Source organism: Rousettus aegyptiacus, unplaced genomic scaffold (genome assembly GCF_014176215.1).
Source record: "Rousettus aegyptiacus isolate mRouAeg1 unplaced genomic scaffold, mRouAeg1.p scaffold_m13_p_3, whole genome shotgun sequence".
Classification (NCBI taxonomy): Eukaryota; Metazoa; Chordata; class Mammalia; order Chiroptera; family Pteropodidae; genus Rousettus; species Rousettus aegyptiacus.
Window position 1 is genome coordinate 152,824,417 of NW_023416306.1, and position 17,945 is coordinate 152,842,361.

Here is a 17,945-nt window from a genome sequence, read left to right on the forward strand (position 1 = left end):
CCTCTACCACCCCTGGTCCTTCTGACCATAGTACAAACCTTTCTGATGGTTGTTAGTGTTGGAGATACCTTCCTCTCCCCATCTACTCAAGATTTTAATTTCATTCACCGAGCTGTAGGCCGCTGGCCAGTCCCCACTGCCAAAGTCAACACCTCAGGCCTGCTTTGTCTGGGAGAGTAGGTAAAAGGGAGAGAGTAGGTCCTGAGATCATGGAGTTCCCTTTTTCAGCCTTTCCCAGGACCTGCTCAGGTGATGGCATATTTATGGCACAAAGAGGGTCTTTTTTCTTGATCTTTGGTTCGGAATCCATCTTTGCAAGGGTTCTTGCTTCTCTGAAAATCAATGGGGAGAGCAATTTCCTTCGCTTTGTACATGTGAAAGGAGCTACACAAATTTCACTTGCAGCTGTTACTCTATACTGTGGAAAGTCTCCAAATGCATAAACAGAAATGTTCCCGCCAAAATTAAACAGGAATGAGAGAAACTATGGGGTAGGCAGTGATAAGGTTTGGGTGCTCAAGCCTTGAGGGGAAGAAAATTCTAAGGAAAATGGATTGTTTATATGTGTGTGAGCTGCTCAGAGGCAGGGATCACATTCTATCTTATGGGTCTGTAGCTCCCTGCACAGTGCCTGATACACAGGCAATGTTTGCTGAAATGCAGAGATGGAAAGAACTAAAGGGAAAAAGGATGCCACAAACCCTGTGATGGAACAGAAACATTATTATTATTTTTTTTTGGTGATGGGGCGGGGGGGAGGTACATTATAAGAAATGAAATGACAACTTGGAATAGGATTAAACCTACTAGCACAAAATGATGACACACACATAATTTCCTCTTACACAATAACGCGGCATTTTGTTTTCGACAAACTTGAAAGTCATCAAAGGCTCTCCAGCTGGCTTGCAAATACTCTGATATCCCTGACTCTGCTAATGGGCAAGCAGAGGAATGTCTTGGCAACTCCTTTGAGTAGGAGTTCTGAGGAGAGAGGGAACATTACTGGTCAGTAAAAAGAGGATGGGAAGGTTCAGAAAGATCCCTTCATGTGCAAATCCATAATGCAGGTAAAGTGGGGGTTATAGATATGGTGACCTCATCATAGAGGGGTATAGGACCCCTTACCTTGAAGATGCTCTGCTTATAGTTCAAAAAGAATCACAGCCTCATCTGAGGTATGTGTACATCTTCCTTTAACTATGGCAGTCTTGAAAATGTTTGCTTCCTCAGTAAGCTATCAACCAGGACTTTGGCCTTTGCCAAACAGTGCTGTTTCTTGTAAGGAGAGTTTAAAGACAAAAGATTTATTTAAATGAGCCTTTTCCTGCAGACTTAATTGTCAGAGATAATCATCAGGGTATTGTGCAGTGTATCTGACCACATTCTAATTATTTCATTTGCATGCAATCTATGGATTTCCCACCAAAGTGGGGATATTAAAATTTCAAAATCCCCCCCCCTCGCTCTTATTTATAATCCTCAAGGTATCTTGTGTTCTTCATGCAGAATTCATTTAAACTTGGAAGTCACTTCACTTGAGTCATTAGTTGGTATTCTATGGCATTTTCTACATGCAAAAGATTTTAAAGCCACTACTAATAGCTGTATTTCTTAAAGTAGGGCCTTCTCCTCATAAATCCCAAATCCTCAAGTGACTGACAGGTAAACAAAGGTATAAAGTACTCATCTGTCACACAGTGTCACCAAGTGAACGTGAGGCAGTCAGTGAGCACTGGTGGCCCAGTGCCTGGGCTGTTTCTCAGTCTAAACTAATCTGCCTGAGACAAACCAGCCATGTGGAGACTTTGAGCTTTGACATAAAACAGACCCATGTTCAAATACAGCTCTGCCACTTAGTAAGGAACCTTGGAAGTTACTTATCCTCTGAGCCTCAATTTTGTCTTATGTAAAATGAAGAAAACAAAACCTACCTTGCAGTGTCATTGTCGATTTGCAACTATATTAAAGTTCTTAGCATAGGGGAAGAGCTCGAAAAATTACAGCTATTATCACATTTTAGTGATCAGGTGAGTTAAGCAAAGTCAGGAGTATTAGGCTGCCTATTATCAAATTGCCTCATATGGCACAGGTTTGAGATGCGGTCCCCTCAAATACCTCCTCTGGTCTTCGGAGAGTCATATGAAGGGGGGAGAAGAGGTCTCTTCTTGCCTGGGGTCTTCTTCACAGGTATTTGAGCCATGTGTCCTGAATATCCATTCTCTTTGGCCTGCCTGAACATGGCAAGGTGGGAAAAGAGCCACCACCCCACACCAGTCATCTGCTCTAGCATACACTACCGCCCCCAGATCCATATAGCTTCTCACTGTGGAAATTACCAGGGCTTTAAGCCATAGTCAATATGCTATCAGACATACTATATATAGAAAACTTTTTTCCAGGAGCTCCAGGTTATTAGCCAATTTTCTTATTTAGTTAACAGCATCATACTACAGTACAGGAAACTGATATTAAAATGTCAGTCTTGCTCAAAATTGAACCATAGAAATTAAAAATAAAGTATGAACATTCATGCTCTTAATAAATGGCTATCCTTTGAGATCCCATTCTGCACACTTGATACAAAAGTGTCCAAGGACATAGAGAAAAGGCCAAATGACAGGAGCTGCTTGTGCTGCAGGGGAGGCTAGAGGCCCAGAGGCCCTGGAGTCAGAAACATAAAATATATAAGTAGGTTGCTATTATCAGACTCGGCCACCTGGTCGAGGACACATTGAATTTTACAGAAGAAATTTATCTCCCCATCTAGCTCCTTGAGTAGTCCAAGACTGACTTCTTCCCAGTGTCATCCCTAAGAGATGAAGTTCTAAGACTGTTCACTCAGAAAGTTGCCTGGTTTGCAAGCTGAATCTGGTCTAAGGCATTCATGGCCAACAAAACTACAATGCCATGTTGGCCTAACTGTGTACTCTGAGGAAGTAGCAACCTCATCCACAGACTTTATCCAGGAACAAATTACCCCTCACCTTCATGAAAGCAAGCTACAAGGAGAATTAGGGAGCCCCATGCTTTCCTTCAAAGTGTCTGGATACTATGGTTCTGTACTGGTGTATCTGATCCTTGCTCCTAGAGGTACCAACATTGTCACCACCTTGTGTTTAAGAAGCTGCTGGTATTAACAAGCCAGAGCTCTACTGGTAACTTGGACAAATTTGTTAAAGCTACCTCCGATGCCATATGAAACCTATAGCTATCGCTCTGACTTCTGGTAATAAATTGTGTCCTCCATATCTCTTTACCAGGAATTCACTGACCGTCTTGCAGAAACTATACCTGAGTTCACTGCGGAGAACCAGGTTCCTGCTGTGGCAAAATTGAAGTGAATTGAATTAGGGTGTGGAGAGTAGTCATAGCAAGGTATGTCCCAACACTAGGCAGTGCCATTCCATCATATACGAACCAAGATTCTCACAATATCCCTTGCACATTTCTTTATTATTATTATTTATGCCTACAGCACCTGGTCTTCCTCGGTGGTCTCCTATCCAAGTTTTAACCAGGCCCGACCCTGCTTAGCTTCCAAGATCAGACATCAGGCTTGTTCAGGGTAGCATGGCCATAGACCATGGACCGTGGATCCACTGGGGTGCCAACCCAGGACCTTCTGTGTGTAAAGCAGATGTGCTAACTGCTACACTAAGGAACCACGTCCCCCTTGCAGATTTCTAAATCCGCTCCCTTCGTACTCCAAACAGGAAAACTAAGTTCTCCAATAACTTAGGGATGGCTTTCTATTAAACGGTGCAGATTCAGTACTCTGAGTCAGAAATTCTAGCCCATTCCACATTTTTGAGACAATGTGGTGCTGAGTCATTTTCAATACTATTCTACTGAATATGATACTCAAGAACCTGTCATTGACCACCAAAGAGAATCATGATCATGTTAAACCAGCCCACAAAACCTATTTGGGGTATGAAAGCTAAGGAGCATCCCATTTAGAGAATCTGGAGAAAAATCTCTGCAGAGACCTCATAGTCTTTATGATTCATCAGATTCAGTGTCGGGAATCTGGAGTCTCATGGGGCAATGATAGTCTCAGAAGACTTTTTAAGCTAATTGTGAAGTATAGTAATTAATATGAAGAATCTGACCTTGATTAGAGTCTTATCAAGAGACCACACGGGCTCTTTTCTCTCTCCCTCCACTGTGAATTTTAGGAATTGGTAAAATGATGATAAAAGTCAGGGTAATAGTTACCACTAGAAGAGTGAGATGATACCTGCTCTGCAGTGCTGCAGTATTTTATTTTTTGACCTGGATGGTGGTCACATGTGCACTTCCTCTGTAATTTACTAAATTATACATGCTTGTATACTTTTGATACATATATCTCAAAGTCAAGGAATTATGAGAACTTCTACTGCGGTCCTAAGAGAAGTGTGGCAGAGGGCTCTATCCGCATTGGCTCAAAGGTAACAGCGCATGACAAACTGAAGTTAGTATTGTGTTAATCCAGGAAGATTCCTACCAGCCTTTTGAGTCTCAAAAATAACTTCACCATGGGCTGAAAAGACTCAATTTTGAGTGTTCATGGCCCATTCAAAGCCAAGAGAGCAGCGAGTATAAAAGGTGTAGGACTGTTAACCTAAAAATGTAAAGTCAGAGAGATAGAATTTTGTTTTGTTTTGACATCTCACATCACTCAGGAGCTTGATGGAGTGGGGGCAGAATGAATGTACTCTAAAAGAGTAGTTTTCAAGCCAAGATTCCAAATCATTGGGTCTGGAGAGTGGGGGCAAAAATCTGTATTTAAAAAGAATTCCAAAGGGGATTTTGTTTTGCTTTTCTAGACTGGGAACCACTGTATAAGATACCATGATTAGATTACTTCCCTTAGAAATTCAGGGTCCCTGATATTTTTCCTTCTAGTCCCAAATCAGGCCTGGTTTTCTGTCAAACTTATCTTTGGTTAAAAAAGAATTGGTACCACCTGCCACCCACAAACTTTTGAGGAGCGGTGTTTTTGTTTGCCATGCCCAGAGCACTTGTGGGGAGGGGATGCTGAGAAATAAATGTGTGAGTATATGCAAATCAGAAGGCTACATACATCAAAGTGTTTACAGTGGTTACCTCTGGATGACAGGTAATTTATTTCCCTTGTATTTGACTTCCAAATTTTCTACACTGAGTTTCTTATGTAGCAAAACAACAAATTAATGTTTAAAAGACCGATGAGAACAGACATCCCCTGCTCTTGCCAAACGGCACAAGCACTTGTTCTGCCATTGGCTATTTGTGGGAATAACCACCGTGGCCCTGCTTGGCACCACGGACAGCAATTAGGGAAGGGTGAAAAGGCAAGAGGCCTGGGAAAGGCCCAGGGCTCCAGGTGTACATTCTACTGAGCTGACTGCTTCTGAAGGGATTCTTGGGGAAACACAAAAGCATTTCTACTCCATAGTCCTTTCAAATGTTTATTTATTTACTGTACAAAATATTTACACTATCACTGCAACTGCCTGGCCCTTTTGCGTGGCCTGACAAGTTTGCAGCAGGGCTTGGTCTCTGCTGAAGTTCTACAAAGAAGCCAATGCTCTCTTGGGTGTTCACTTGGTATCTGGTCTCCTTCAAAGACAGTGAAAAGCCAGGTTGTTAGCTGATGTCCCCTCCCTGCCACCAATACCGGGCCACGAGGGCATAATTAAAAGAACTGGCCAAAACAAAAACGTGAACAGAAAATTGCCCAGGAAGTAACATACTCTTTCTTCTCTCTGACATACTGTATCTTTTCCCCACACTGGCTAGTACCAAAGAAGGATGGGGGGTGGCGGGAAGGTAAAAGAAAGGCCAAAAAGAACAAAGAGACTTTTGAGTAGAGTTAGGAGAACATAAACTGGAAGAACAGAAAATCACAGCAGTACGAAAGGGTTTTGTTAAACAAAGACCCAGGGGCTAAAGACCACCACAGGGCCGCCGCCTCGGCTGGGCTGCAGTGGTGCCCAGGATGCTTTGAAAAGTGCTATGACTAGACCTTAAAATAACAAACTTAGCCAATAAAATCAAATTGAGCTCCAGCATCAGTCTCTGGAGGACTGCTGGAGGGGAGAAAGCAGAATCCAGAAGAGGAATTACTGCCAAAGACAGCAGAACCAGCCCGTACGCCCCAGCTGGAAACTTCTCTCTGGGCCTGAGAGGCAGCATTGTGTTTCCCAGTGTGATGATGAAACCTGTCTGTATTTATCCCGTGGGAAAACACTGGGGAAAGCAGCAGCACCTTGTCCTGGTCCCTGAGGAGAGCAGTGACCATGTGGCATGAAGGACCCTGTGGTGTAGAGGCCCTGATGCTGAATCCTGGACCCCAAGAATGAGTGAGGTCAGCACCCACACCAAGAAGAACAAATGACAACTGTGAAGAAGTGAGGTCAGGCAGGTACAGAAGCAGCTCAGGAGGGCTTGTTCCCCATGATCCCTGGGAACAGGAGGGCTCAGACATGCTTCCAGGAGGCCAAGGCATTGCCCTAAGTCCTGCCTCCTCTCTGGACTCTGCGTACTTGCTGGTTTTGGCAATAAAGATGGCTTGTAATAATCTCCGTTGAATGCCCCTTTGGGAATGGTAGCTTGCAGCAAAGCCTTCTTCAAAAGAGAAATTTGGGAAAGTTGATGAGATTCTGAGTCTTGAAAACGTTTTCATTCAAATTGTAATGAAAAAAGATGTTGCCATCTTCCGAGAGAGCAGTAGGTTCTCTTCAATCTTTACATATGAGTGAACATACTGTATCTTCTTTCCTCCTTAGTTCCCTTTGCTGGTAACTAATGGAGTGAAGGGAAGTAACTGAGACAGCTAGGTATTTATTGTCTGATGTTTCTCCTCTATGTTCCCAATGTCCTGACTCCAAGGACTTGTGATAAGCACTTAAACTACTGGCCCCTTTTCCCTTTCCTCGGTGCTGCCAGAGAACACCAAGCGAAGAGAGGAAGGATCACTGGCATGCTATTCTTACTGTCCCAGTCCCTTGCTCCAAAATTTTCTTCAGTAGAAAGCTATAGAATCCCTAGCTCTTTGCAGCAGATTGCATAGCTTGGGAGATAGGTGGCCAGGCCCGGCCACATCTCAGTGTAAAGAACAAACTCAGGGACAAGCATCAGTAGTCTTCAAGCCAGCTGTGTGCTGAGACATGCCCCAAACCTTAAAGGAGAACCATATTCAGCACTGGAGGCCACAGCCCAGCTATCTTTCACATTCTTTTCTTACTGGCTCAAACTCAAGAAAAAGCTTAGAGAGTTCTTTAGGGATTAATGATCATTTCCAGAAATGCCTGCAGGGAAAGTTCCCTTGCCAGTTCTGACACCACAAAAAACAATCCTTTTGTGCTCTCAGTCCCCATTCGAGGTAGTCCAGTGCCATGGCCTGTGCCAGCCATTGTGCAGAGGGACAAAACCAAAGACTGTGTATGTGGGCCACTCCTATCTGTGCTTCTCCTTGGCTCCTGATGAGAAGAGGCAATAACTCTGCCCACGAGAAGGACGTGCATACCTCAAGTCAAGTAATGAGGGCCACAGAGGGGACCTCAAAAGAGCACAAGCAGAGGAGGTTGAGCGAGGCGAGGACACTAGCTTTCCAAGAGAGCTGAACCCTTGTGTAATCTCCTTCAGCTACTGAGGCAGCTCCTGCTACTGGGATCTTCTAAGAATCAAGTGAAATTATAGCAGCACAGTCCTCTTCTCGTGACTGAACGAGGAGCTCGGATTACGTGCCATGCCAAAGTGGCCTGTGGGGCAGATGTGCAGGGAGGGGCGAGGGAAGGACAACGCTGGTAGGTGACCAAATACTCCAGACACTGGGGAGCATGCAGCAGCTTCTGGCTGATGGTCATGTGTGCGTTAGGGTCAGTGGTCATGTCTGTCGTGTGCACCCAGATACTCCAGAAAGCATGGGAGCCAAGTGGATGGCAGGAGAGTGGTCAGAGCATACCGAAGCCCTCACAGCCCTCGCTGATGGCCAGCTGCAGCATCCTGTGAACCTCTTCATATGAGTCGTATGTGGGGAGGCACAGCTGGTTAAAACTGGAAGGGCAAGGGGAGAGTGATTAACTCATACCAGCAGAACCATGGGCAAAAGCTGGAGAAAAAACTCCCCATGACAGCATGCATCGGGCAGTCAGATACCTACCACGTGTGTGCGGTTGGTAGCGTGCTATGGGTCGGAGCGGCAATAATCTGAAATGAGGGACAGAGGGCGGCAAAACCTCCGGGTGGCAGCTGAGAGGAGCCTGTCGTAAACTGAAGCAGCCGAGCCAATTCCTCCTGGGTCAAACTGGATACCACGGTCCAAAACCACCTCATGACCTGGCAGGGAGAGCACAAGGCTGAGGTGATACCAGTATGCAGCCTATGATATGACCCTAGGAGGAAGGAACAGGATACCCTGAAATAGGAGTGTGCCCCAGTTACCAATCTGTTGGGACCAGGTAGGAATGGTTAGAGTTGACAAACTCTAGAAATTTACATTGTCACACAGCCGGGAGGGGAGTCACTGACTGCTTGATCCTATTTCTTTGACTATCCAATGTACTGCTCCTATGGCGGTTAGTATGGCTGTCATGGCTGAGGGACCAGGGCTCCCTTTTGCCTAAGCAACCACCTGTCTTTCCCACATATATCACTGTTTCCCAGATGACATGTCTGCTTCTCTGACTCCTTGACTTTTTTCTTCCGAAACTTTTTCTTTACAACATGGCACAAATTCAACTAAAAGAAATGTGGCCCACTTACCTTTTCTCTGAAATGCCATGAGCCACCAACGACCACCGCATGGGCTTTGAAGTCAGACACACTGATGTCCCCAGTCCCACACATCAACAGCTGGAGAAGACAGTCAGGTGTTACTAGGACAGTCAGAGGGACAAAGACCCAACATAAGGTCAATTACCTAGGTTAACATGCAAAAATGTGGAATAAAGAGGGTATCAGGAAAAAGACAAAAGGTAAGGTCATAATACCAGAATACTGCTTCAGGAAAATCAGTTATAGTAGGCCAATGGTTCCTAACTGGCATAGTAAAAATTACACAGCTTTTAAAAAATATACAGATGCCTGTGGCCTTATTCCTAGACCTACCGAATCAATCTCTAGGAGTAGGTTACGAGCTTATGTATTTTGAAAAAATTCCCCAAGCACTTCTGATGTGCACACCTAATTAAGAACTGCTGGTATGGATTATTTTGTATTGAAGCAAAGGACAAAATGGAACCAAGTTTACTGACGGTCTGTTCTGGACATAGCCTGGAAATGCCAAAGAGAAACGCAGGCCCTTTTCCTTTGATGAAGACCCCCAACCCCATTTGTGAATTTATCAGATGGTCTTTCCTTTTCCCCAGGATCCATCCTTCTGTGGACTAAACTTTTACTACCTTTCTTCCCTTTAGCCCTGACTTTGCCTGATCAGATAAATTTTAAAAAGCATGCAAAAAAAAAAACAAAGAGAGAGAGAGAGAGAGAACATTAATGAGATAAGAACCCTAAACATCTTGTTCATGTCCTAATCTGGTTCAGGACCCTGCATGTTACTTAGCAGACTGTGAGTACTCATTCAATAGCTATAAAGAAGATACATCCTAATCAAAAGACAATAAAAGGCCAAATTAAGCCTGAGGAGCCTTGGCTCCTTCAAAAAGTACTTGCCAAGCTAATGAGTAACTAAGAGAAGGATGTAGAACAACTGTAGGAGACTATGTCCTTCCCACCATATCCACATACTGACTTTTAAAAATCATTACACGTGCTTTGCTTCGTGATAAAAGAAAATATAACAGTAGCAATTCCTCTACCAAAAAATAACAGCACTAGGTGATAGGTCTATCAAACTTAAGATTGAGTGACGGAGAGTTCATTTTGTTTAGTTTCATATATAAAGGTATAAAATGTGATGAAAATTGCACAAGACTTTAATTCTTGTTCTTGAAGCCAGTTCAGTTAATAAGAATAAAGATGTACAAGACTACCTAAAACTACTTTTTGGTTTTTCCTTTTTAAATTAGAACTTTCTCCCTACAGGAAATAGTTTGCAAAAATTCCTCATAAGGGCTATGGGAAGTTGAAACCAGTAATTTGCCTTGTATGTATCATCTGAGCAGCAGGTAAAAACAAACTGATTTCATGTTTTGCTCACAACTGATATGAACTTCAATTTTGCTAATTATAGAATGGTATTTACCATCTTAGAGCCATTTTTCAGTTGTCAGAAGATCTGAAATTAGAATACTTTAACTATTATAGAGTTGTGGCTCCAGACTGTGAAATATGTCACATCTTTTGATTTGTCTCCATCACTAGAATGTAGCTCCATGAGGGCAGGGACTTTGTCTCATTCATTGCTATCTCCCCAGTGCTGCATACGGACATGGCAAACAGCAGGCACTCAAAAGTTAGTCCCTAAACAAATAAATTCTGTTATTCCCTTAAGTCAACTTTAAATGTCATAGGATTTACAAAGATTGTACATGATACCAACATTTGTTAGTGAACAGTATCAATACTATTTGATAAATAAATAAATAGTAATTATTACTCTTCAAAAAGAATTATTTGCTGGTTTCTAATTTTCATCTTCTAACTTCTCAAAAGGTAAATGAAGGGTCAATGCATGGAAGAATGACAAAAGTGAAACCAACTTTTGCATAAAGGGCTTTCCTACCATATCTGATAACAGAAGATAAGCTGGTTCCTATGGGCACACTAAAACACCAAGTCAAGAACAGGGGTTGCAATGCTAAGTGCTTACCTCAAGCTCATTTTCATCAAAAATAGCCAAAAGGTTCTCAGGGACCAACTCATTCAAGCCTGAAACAAAGTAGTCCAGTTAAAGCCATATCCACACCATGAACACAGGTATTTTCATCTCAAACCCAAGACTAGAGAGAATCTCACCTTTTAGAAAATGTTCCACTTCCTCTTTCACTTGACTGGCCAGTCGATATTGGGCCAGCAAATTTAAATAGAATATTTTATTTGCATTGGTGACTGGGGTCTGAGCTCCACCTGTCATGAGTTCTACAACCTAAAACAAGAGGCAAAAGAGAGAGAGGTTGTGGATGGGCATTTATAAGATGACATGTCCCACAAACACAGCATTACTGAACTCCATGACAGTCACAGATTTCTACCATGCGTTCAGCTTCTCAACATACTCGATTTTATGTAGTTACTGATCTTCAAGATTCCTACTACTACAGCTGTATTCTACTAGCTACTATTTCTGAAGCGGGTATCTGAGTGAATCTTCTCTGGCTTGGTCAAATAATGATGATGCAACAAGAAGATATTATAGCTTCTTATTGACAAAGTTTTAATGTCCCTATGATTCAAAAATTAAATGAGTACTGACCTCTTTTCTTATATCCTGAGCCAACTGAGAATAAATAAAGCCAGATAAGTACTAAATAAATCTTTTCAGGTCTCAGAAATTCTAAGATAGGAACTGTTGGTTTCTTTTCATTCTTCCTTTACAGGCCCATAATAGTTACAAAGGATATGTGATTATCAAGTACAAAGTACCAGTGGTCACAGTTTTTCAGTCATTGCTATTTTGTATGTTACTGCAACACTAGCTTCATCATTATCATTTGATATTGCTTAATCCTACAATGTAAACAGAACCACACTTGCATCAGAAATACTTTTGGCCAACAATTTTGTAATAAAGTTAAAAATATACAGGTACGGTGTTAAAATAGGAGACATCTGTATCACCACCACTGAAGCTGAGATAGGTACCACCATCCCTTCCAAAGCACCTTGTCAGTGACACTTCATTATCACTAGGTTCTTTTTCTACTGAAAAGTAGGGATGAGATGTATGGACTCATGTGTCTTTTGCTCCACTCAAATGAGCCAAGATCATAAAGTGGGATGCAATGCCTAAAATGTCTGCTGCTAACTACAGGTGGTTATGTCCATTTAAGTTAACGAAAATAAAATGAGAAATCCAATTATGTGGTCACACTAGCCACATTCTGGGTGCTCAAAAGATAGCACAAATAGAGAACATTTCCATTATTGAAAAAAGTTCTTTTTAGACAGCACTGTTCTAGAGGAAGGCAGGAACCATGGGACCCACAGGCTCTGCTCCTTTCTCACCTTATCCAGTTGACCTGATTTGTTATATTTCTCTTCTGCAAAGACCAGCTCCATCTCACTCATGTCATTGTTGAGGATGAAACAAACTTTAGATTTATAGAATTCTGGGTCATCTGTTTCAAAGTACTGAGGAGACAGGAAGACACAGAAGAGAACATGACAGCCCTTGCCCAGAAATATCATTTGCAACTGCCTGGCACCACCTACCCCTCCAACCTTAAGAATAGCAAGCTCAGAGCGGACACATTCCAGAGTTAATGGCCAGAGGCCCTAGTAGAAGGCGCACATTCAAACGTTACCTTGTAATGCATGCGTAGTCCTATGATTTGGGCCAAGAAAGAACGGGTAAAGCGAGCTCGGACCAACTGCTTGTAGGCTCCTCCTAGAGAGGACTCATAGAGACACTTGCCCACCAGCCGCCCCGCAAACTCATAAAGCTTCAAGCGCAGATGAGCGGGGCGATTAGGGTTGGGGTGCACCTATCAAAGAAAGAGATTAAAAGGCTCCAGGCCATTTTTCTTCAAGCCTAGTCCTGGAAAGACCCTCTGTCCCAACTTTATCCCAAGGGAGCAAGAGTTTCAGTATTAGGATCATAGAGCCCACCTAAATGGTATAGTATTGGTCTTTTGGTAGCCACCACCGAGTAATTCAGTAACTGGAAAATAAAGGGCAAAATGGACTAACATTAAGTTGAAGAATCTTATATTAAGTTTATGGCTTAATCTGGCTGAGTATGGAAGTTAATCAGTGGATGATGTGATGATGCCTTTTCCCTAAACCAGAATTTCTTTCAGCCAAAGTCTGCTTCCCTACTCTTGACATCTCTGCATAGTCAAACATCTGGTACAGACAGAATTCAATAGCTTCAGGTATGTTTGGAGATAGTGGCTTAATTATTATTATAATAATTAGTAAAATAGCCACAGCATTATAATGCTTTTTAGTCAAATATTCATTTGTCTGCATTTTCTCTTATTTTATAGATGAAATAATGGAGGCAAAGAGGAGGGAGGCAAAATTAGTTCATATTGTAAGTATCAAAACTGAAAAGAGGCCCAGGTAGTCATATTCCCAGGACAGGTTCATAACCCCAAACCCTTATTAGTCTATCCTTTATAACACAATCCACATTTTCCACCCATCCATGGGAAAGCCACACACTCACTAATGCTTGGTTGTTGTCACTGAATCGGGTGAAGAGCTGATTGGTGGTATCAAATAGTGCTTTGCAAATTAGCTCAAACCATTCCCGCCGAGGCCCTCCCCAGTCCAGAGCTGAAAAGTGCAATAAAACATAAAAAAGTGACTCTGGCCTACTATGTCTTATCAGGTTTGTTCATTTATTCATCATTTTACACTCTCCACAATCTCTCCATTCTGCCACGGTGGTGTTTCCCCATTCTAACCCACCTGAACTGGGTGGGGACTTTGTTTTGAAATCCCAGCCCTTTCTGTAGGATTAAAGGTATTCTGATCACTAAGCGAATGCCCCTCATTTGAAAACAAAGGCAAATGGAGACCCCAGGAAATGGACATTTCTCCTGGTTCTACAAAAGTTACCTCTCCCTTCTGCTTCAGACCCTGAGAGTTCTCCCCACAAGTCCCTGTGTGCTTGTGCTCTACGCGCTCCACCAAGCCATCTGGCCAGTAAACACCACCCTTTTTATCTTGACTCATGACCTTTTTCCTTTGGAAAAAGAAGCTGTTGTGTGTGTATGTGTGTAGGTGGGTTGTTTTTCATTTTTGTGGAGAGGGGGTAAGGAGGAGAGTAGAAGCAGGGAGGAGAGTTTATAAAGATGAATATGAAATTTCAAAACTGACCTTCTTCATCTTGAAAAACCACTTCAAAGTTCTTGCTCCAATCTGAGATAGAAAAATTCCGAGTGGCTTTCAGAGACTGAAAAGCAGTGAAAGGAAGTTATCAGAACACTGGCTGGCATCTCTTGCGTGCTAACAATAAAAAACACAAGAATTTGCTATTCTCCATTTAACTAACCACTAGTACTTGGAGGCAATATATTACTCATAAACTTTAACAATATCATATTATATTTGAAATACATGTATTTCCAGGAGGAATTTAAGATTTAAAAAAATAATCTAAGTCATCTTTATGTCATTGCTTTGTTGGAAAGTTGAACCTGGTTGTTGTTTGTTTTTTTTACAATCCTCATTTTATTGAGACAATTCTCAAATAAAGAAGTAAAAATGTCTCAAATTAGTAAATTGTCAGCAAGAGAACCAAGGAGTCCTGGTTTTCAGTAAAGTACAGTCTATCTACTAGACATCTTTATCCAAAGGCTAGGTTCAGACGGAGAGCCATGCCACACAGAGAATGTGGCTGAGAAAAAGGGTTTCCAGTCACACCTACCAGAGCCAAACATCACAAACACAATTTGGACAGGGACCAAGGCTTCGCATTCTTGGGGAATGGAAGAACTATGCCAGTGTCTGTGCAGTGGAGACAGACACCCATCAGGTGTTCCTTTTCCATTAGACCACGGTGACAACGAAAATCATTGCCTTTTAACACAAGAGCTCTCTATTCCAGGGATTCAATAACAGAACTTTCCTCTTCAATAACTACTTCCACCTGCCCTACATAGGCAGTTTCATGAGATTATTCAGGACCTAATTCTACACAGATTGCAAAGCCAATGTGTCAACTAATCTCTGCCCTCAATAACATACTCCTCACAAGTCTGCCCCAAACTTACTAAAATCAAACACACAGAACACTGTTTAATAGACATGCTTATTAAAGAGGACAGAAATATGCATTTCATGAAAAAGATAACCTGCAAAATATAACCAAAATAATACCAAAAAGTTTTCTGGTAGGAAAAGTTTAATAACTATTGACAGAGATGAAGTTTTACGCACCGATTCCAACAAGGCATGTCTGCTGACCTTCAGGGTGACTTTGGAATGTGGTCTTTTCATATGTACCTGCCGAAGCTCTCGCTGGAAGAAGTTCACCTTGTCCTGAAAGGTCTCGGAGCCTCCTGAGGAGCGGCAAGATCCACCATGATTAAAGCCTTGTTACAAGGCATCTATGAAGGCCACCTCGCGCCCTCAGGAACCCAGGGTAGCTGGGCCACTGCACTCCCTTGCAGAAGCCCGGTCCGACCCTACCTATATTCTTATGGAGGGAGCGGATGAAAGTGGCCGCCAGGATGTTCCTCTCCTTACAGCTGAGTTCCACAGGAGGCTGAATGCCATCATCCACTACCAGCGTGAGGAGCTTATGCACAGGGTCAGGGCCAAGGTAGGAAAACTAACGAAGGAAAAAAAGGAGTTAATCTATAAAACCCTCAAATTAGGTAAAAATCCTCCACATCCCTACCCTTCTATACCAACCAACGAAAACAAGTTAAGCCTGTTTTCTCCAAGTAAGTACCTACTAGGAGTACATCTCCTTTTTTTTTTTTTTTTTTTTTTTTTTTCATTTCGGTGCTCTACAAATCAAATTTTATTTAAAATTATTTGAGTCACAGAGACTGCTTTTAGTAAGGATCACGGGCAACACTACGGACCTTTCAACATAAAAGATAAGAAGTGTGAAAATAATAAGAATATATAAAACAGAACCGCAAATGACTACATGAAGAGGTCGAGCAAACTAGATGGAGGAAAGTGATTTGCCTTTAGATTCCAAAACCTCAGAAAAGTTAAAAAAAAAAAAAATTTAACATATGAGAATACTGATTCTAAAAGAGCTTCAGCACATTGGGACACAAGCTTGGGGCACAGATATCAACACCCTCTCTGTTAACTTAGTCTTAGGAGCAAAATATAACTGCTGAAATATTGACTCGCTTCTAAATCCCTGTTTCTGTAAGCACATGTCTTTCTGGAACGTCGATATTCTCCATGCCATTTCATGAGGAGATGACAACGAAAAGGCTGAGACAGTCCAGAACTGAAGTCTGCTCAGCATGAACCAGATGTACGGTTCCACTTACTTTGGTCCCTGGGCATACTCGGAAGGTGTAAAGACGCCAGGGAATGATTTTCAGGTAGAACTCCTTCACTGAGAATTGCTGGAGGACCAACATACAGAAAACAAAGTGAATGATAAATAAAAACACTCTATTTGGTTATTATAATTCAAATATCAGAGTCCCTATCTACACTTCTCATGATGACTCTTTTCCTTTATAGACAAAAGGACCATTTAAATCCCTACTAAAATCAAATAAATAACTTTATCTTAAAATGGGTAAATTAAAAATATTACTCTGACAGTGCAATTCCACAGAGGCATTTCATGATCTTAACACTTCAAGTCTTATTATCATTTCTAAATATCTGAGCTCAGGCTTTTACTTTACAAATAGAGAACATTTCACTGATAAACAATCAAAATCTGCTCAGCTGGGTGCTGCTCAGAGAGACTTCCTCCAAGTCAATGAACAGGAGCACCACTGGCCCATACCCACTGCTTTATGCCTATCTGAATGGTACCAAGGATTTGCTGGAGAATGGAGAAGGATAGTAGTGTGAAGGGGGTGTGATGGAGTCTCATATAAAAAAATTTCATAAAAATCTCTTACATAAGAATAAAGAAGGGTCTCTTTATGCCATTTACAAAAAGAAAAAATAATGCCAGTTTTTTAACATAAAAAAAAAGAAACTATTATCTAAATATGTAGGTCAGATTTTTTCTTGATTTTTAAAAACTTTTCATTAAAGAAAATTTCACCTACACACTAAAGAAAACGGTATAATGAACCCATCGCTAGCTTCAACAATTATCAATTTATAACCAATCTTGATTCATCCATACCCCACCCTCATTACCATTCCCCCAGGCCAAATTAAAGCTAGATTTTAAAATGATGAATGAATGGTACATAGAAAGTGTTCTGAAGGAGAACAGAATTAGAACTCAGTTTTGGTTATGAGATTAAAGGGATGTAATGAGATGTTTCAAGAGTCTCATTTTTCTGAGGTTTGAATGACTAAGCAAAATACAAATATTAAAAAGAAAATCTCTAACACAAAGCGCCTCTTAGCTCAGGGGCCTTGAGAAATTCACCTCTTTGTCTCTGCCAAAATTTCTCCATTCTAATCTTGTAGCCTGATGGTGACATCCATTTATTGTGGTTTCACAAATCACAGAATGAAAGATCAAATTGTTTTGAAACAGCACAAGGGGTCAACAGTAATTATAATAGTGAGAAATTTATAATGGTTAAAGTAGATGTCTTTAAAACTCTACAAGCCATGCCTTAAAATATCTTCTCAGAAGCAATCAAAGGGCAGAAAGCCACAGGTGCTCTAAAGCTCTAAGGCACATGGAATCTCTACACAGAGATTTAATCTAGTCCAAACCAAACATCTGCAACAGAAGAGACAGCACAATCTGCTGTTCAACTTTAAGTAGCCTCTCTTAGCATCCTAGAAACCGTGCAAGTCATTGATCCGGCCCTAACTCTCGAACTATTAATCTGTGGTTTTTGTTACCAAATACCAATTACATGCAGGCTTGGGCAGAGGGATTTTGAGGCAAGAATGGGAATTCCAACCTTTGGTGACACATAGCAGTACACCTTCTTCGGCTTCTTCACCTTCTCAGGGGTGTGACACTCAGAGGGTGATTCTTCATCTTCTTCCTCAACAGCTGTCGAAGGCCGGCGCTGGGAAGAACTCATGTGCATGGGTGGAAGGTGCCATGGTGTGCTGGTACAGCTGGTAGCGTTATAAAGATAAGCCTCAAAGTAGATGCTCACTCCTGAGGTGGACACATTGCGTTCGACAATATTCTTCTCATTCTCTGAAGCAGAACAAGGAATAAGGTTTAAAGGAGGAGTCAAAAGAGAAAGAAAATTACCAATCACTAG

At 41.8% G+C, this 17,945-nt stretch overlaps 1 protein-coding gene across 5 annotated transcripts in view; it reads right to left on the minus strand.

The window, feature by feature from the left end:
* Nucleotides 1–5,424: 5,424 nt before the first annotated feature.
* Nucleotides 5,425–17,945, minus strand: part of AREL1 (apoptosis resistant E3 ubiquitin protein ligase 1) — a 37,608-nt gene continuing 25,087 nt past the window's right edge. For 3 of the 5 annotated variants that reach the window (XM_016134354.2, XM_016134355.2, XM_016134353.2), the window contains 13 exons: nt 17,631–17,878; nt 16,065–16,142; nt 15,235–15,376; nt 14,983–15,104; nt 13,921–13,996; nt 13,265–13,374; nt 12,399–12,578; nt 12,100–12,225; nt 10,891–11,020; nt 10,745–10,803; nt 8,737–8,826; nt 8,135–8,310; nt 5,425–8,028 (listed from right to left, as the gene is read on the minus strand). In XM_016134354.2, coding sequence (XP_015989840.2) covers nt 7,926–8,028; nt 8,135–8,310; nt 8,737–8,826; nt 10,745–10,803; nt 10,891–11,020; nt 12,100–12,225; nt 12,399–12,578; nt 13,265–13,374; nt 13,921–13,996; nt 14,983–15,104; nt 15,235–15,376; nt 16,065–16,142; nt 17,631–17,878 — 1,640 coding nt within the window. In that variant the 3' untranslated portion in view covers nt 5,425–7,925. Of the gene's footprint in view, nt 8,029–8,134; nt 8,311–8,736; nt 8,850–10,744; nt 10,804–10,890; nt 11,021–12,099; nt 12,226–12,398; nt 12,579–13,264; nt 13,375–13,920; nt 13,997–14,982; nt 15,105–15,234; nt 15,377–16,064; nt 16,143–17,630; nt 17,879–17,945 lie in introns of those variants that run through there. The other 2 variants (XM_016134356.2, XM_016134357.2) reach the window with 2 other exon arrangements.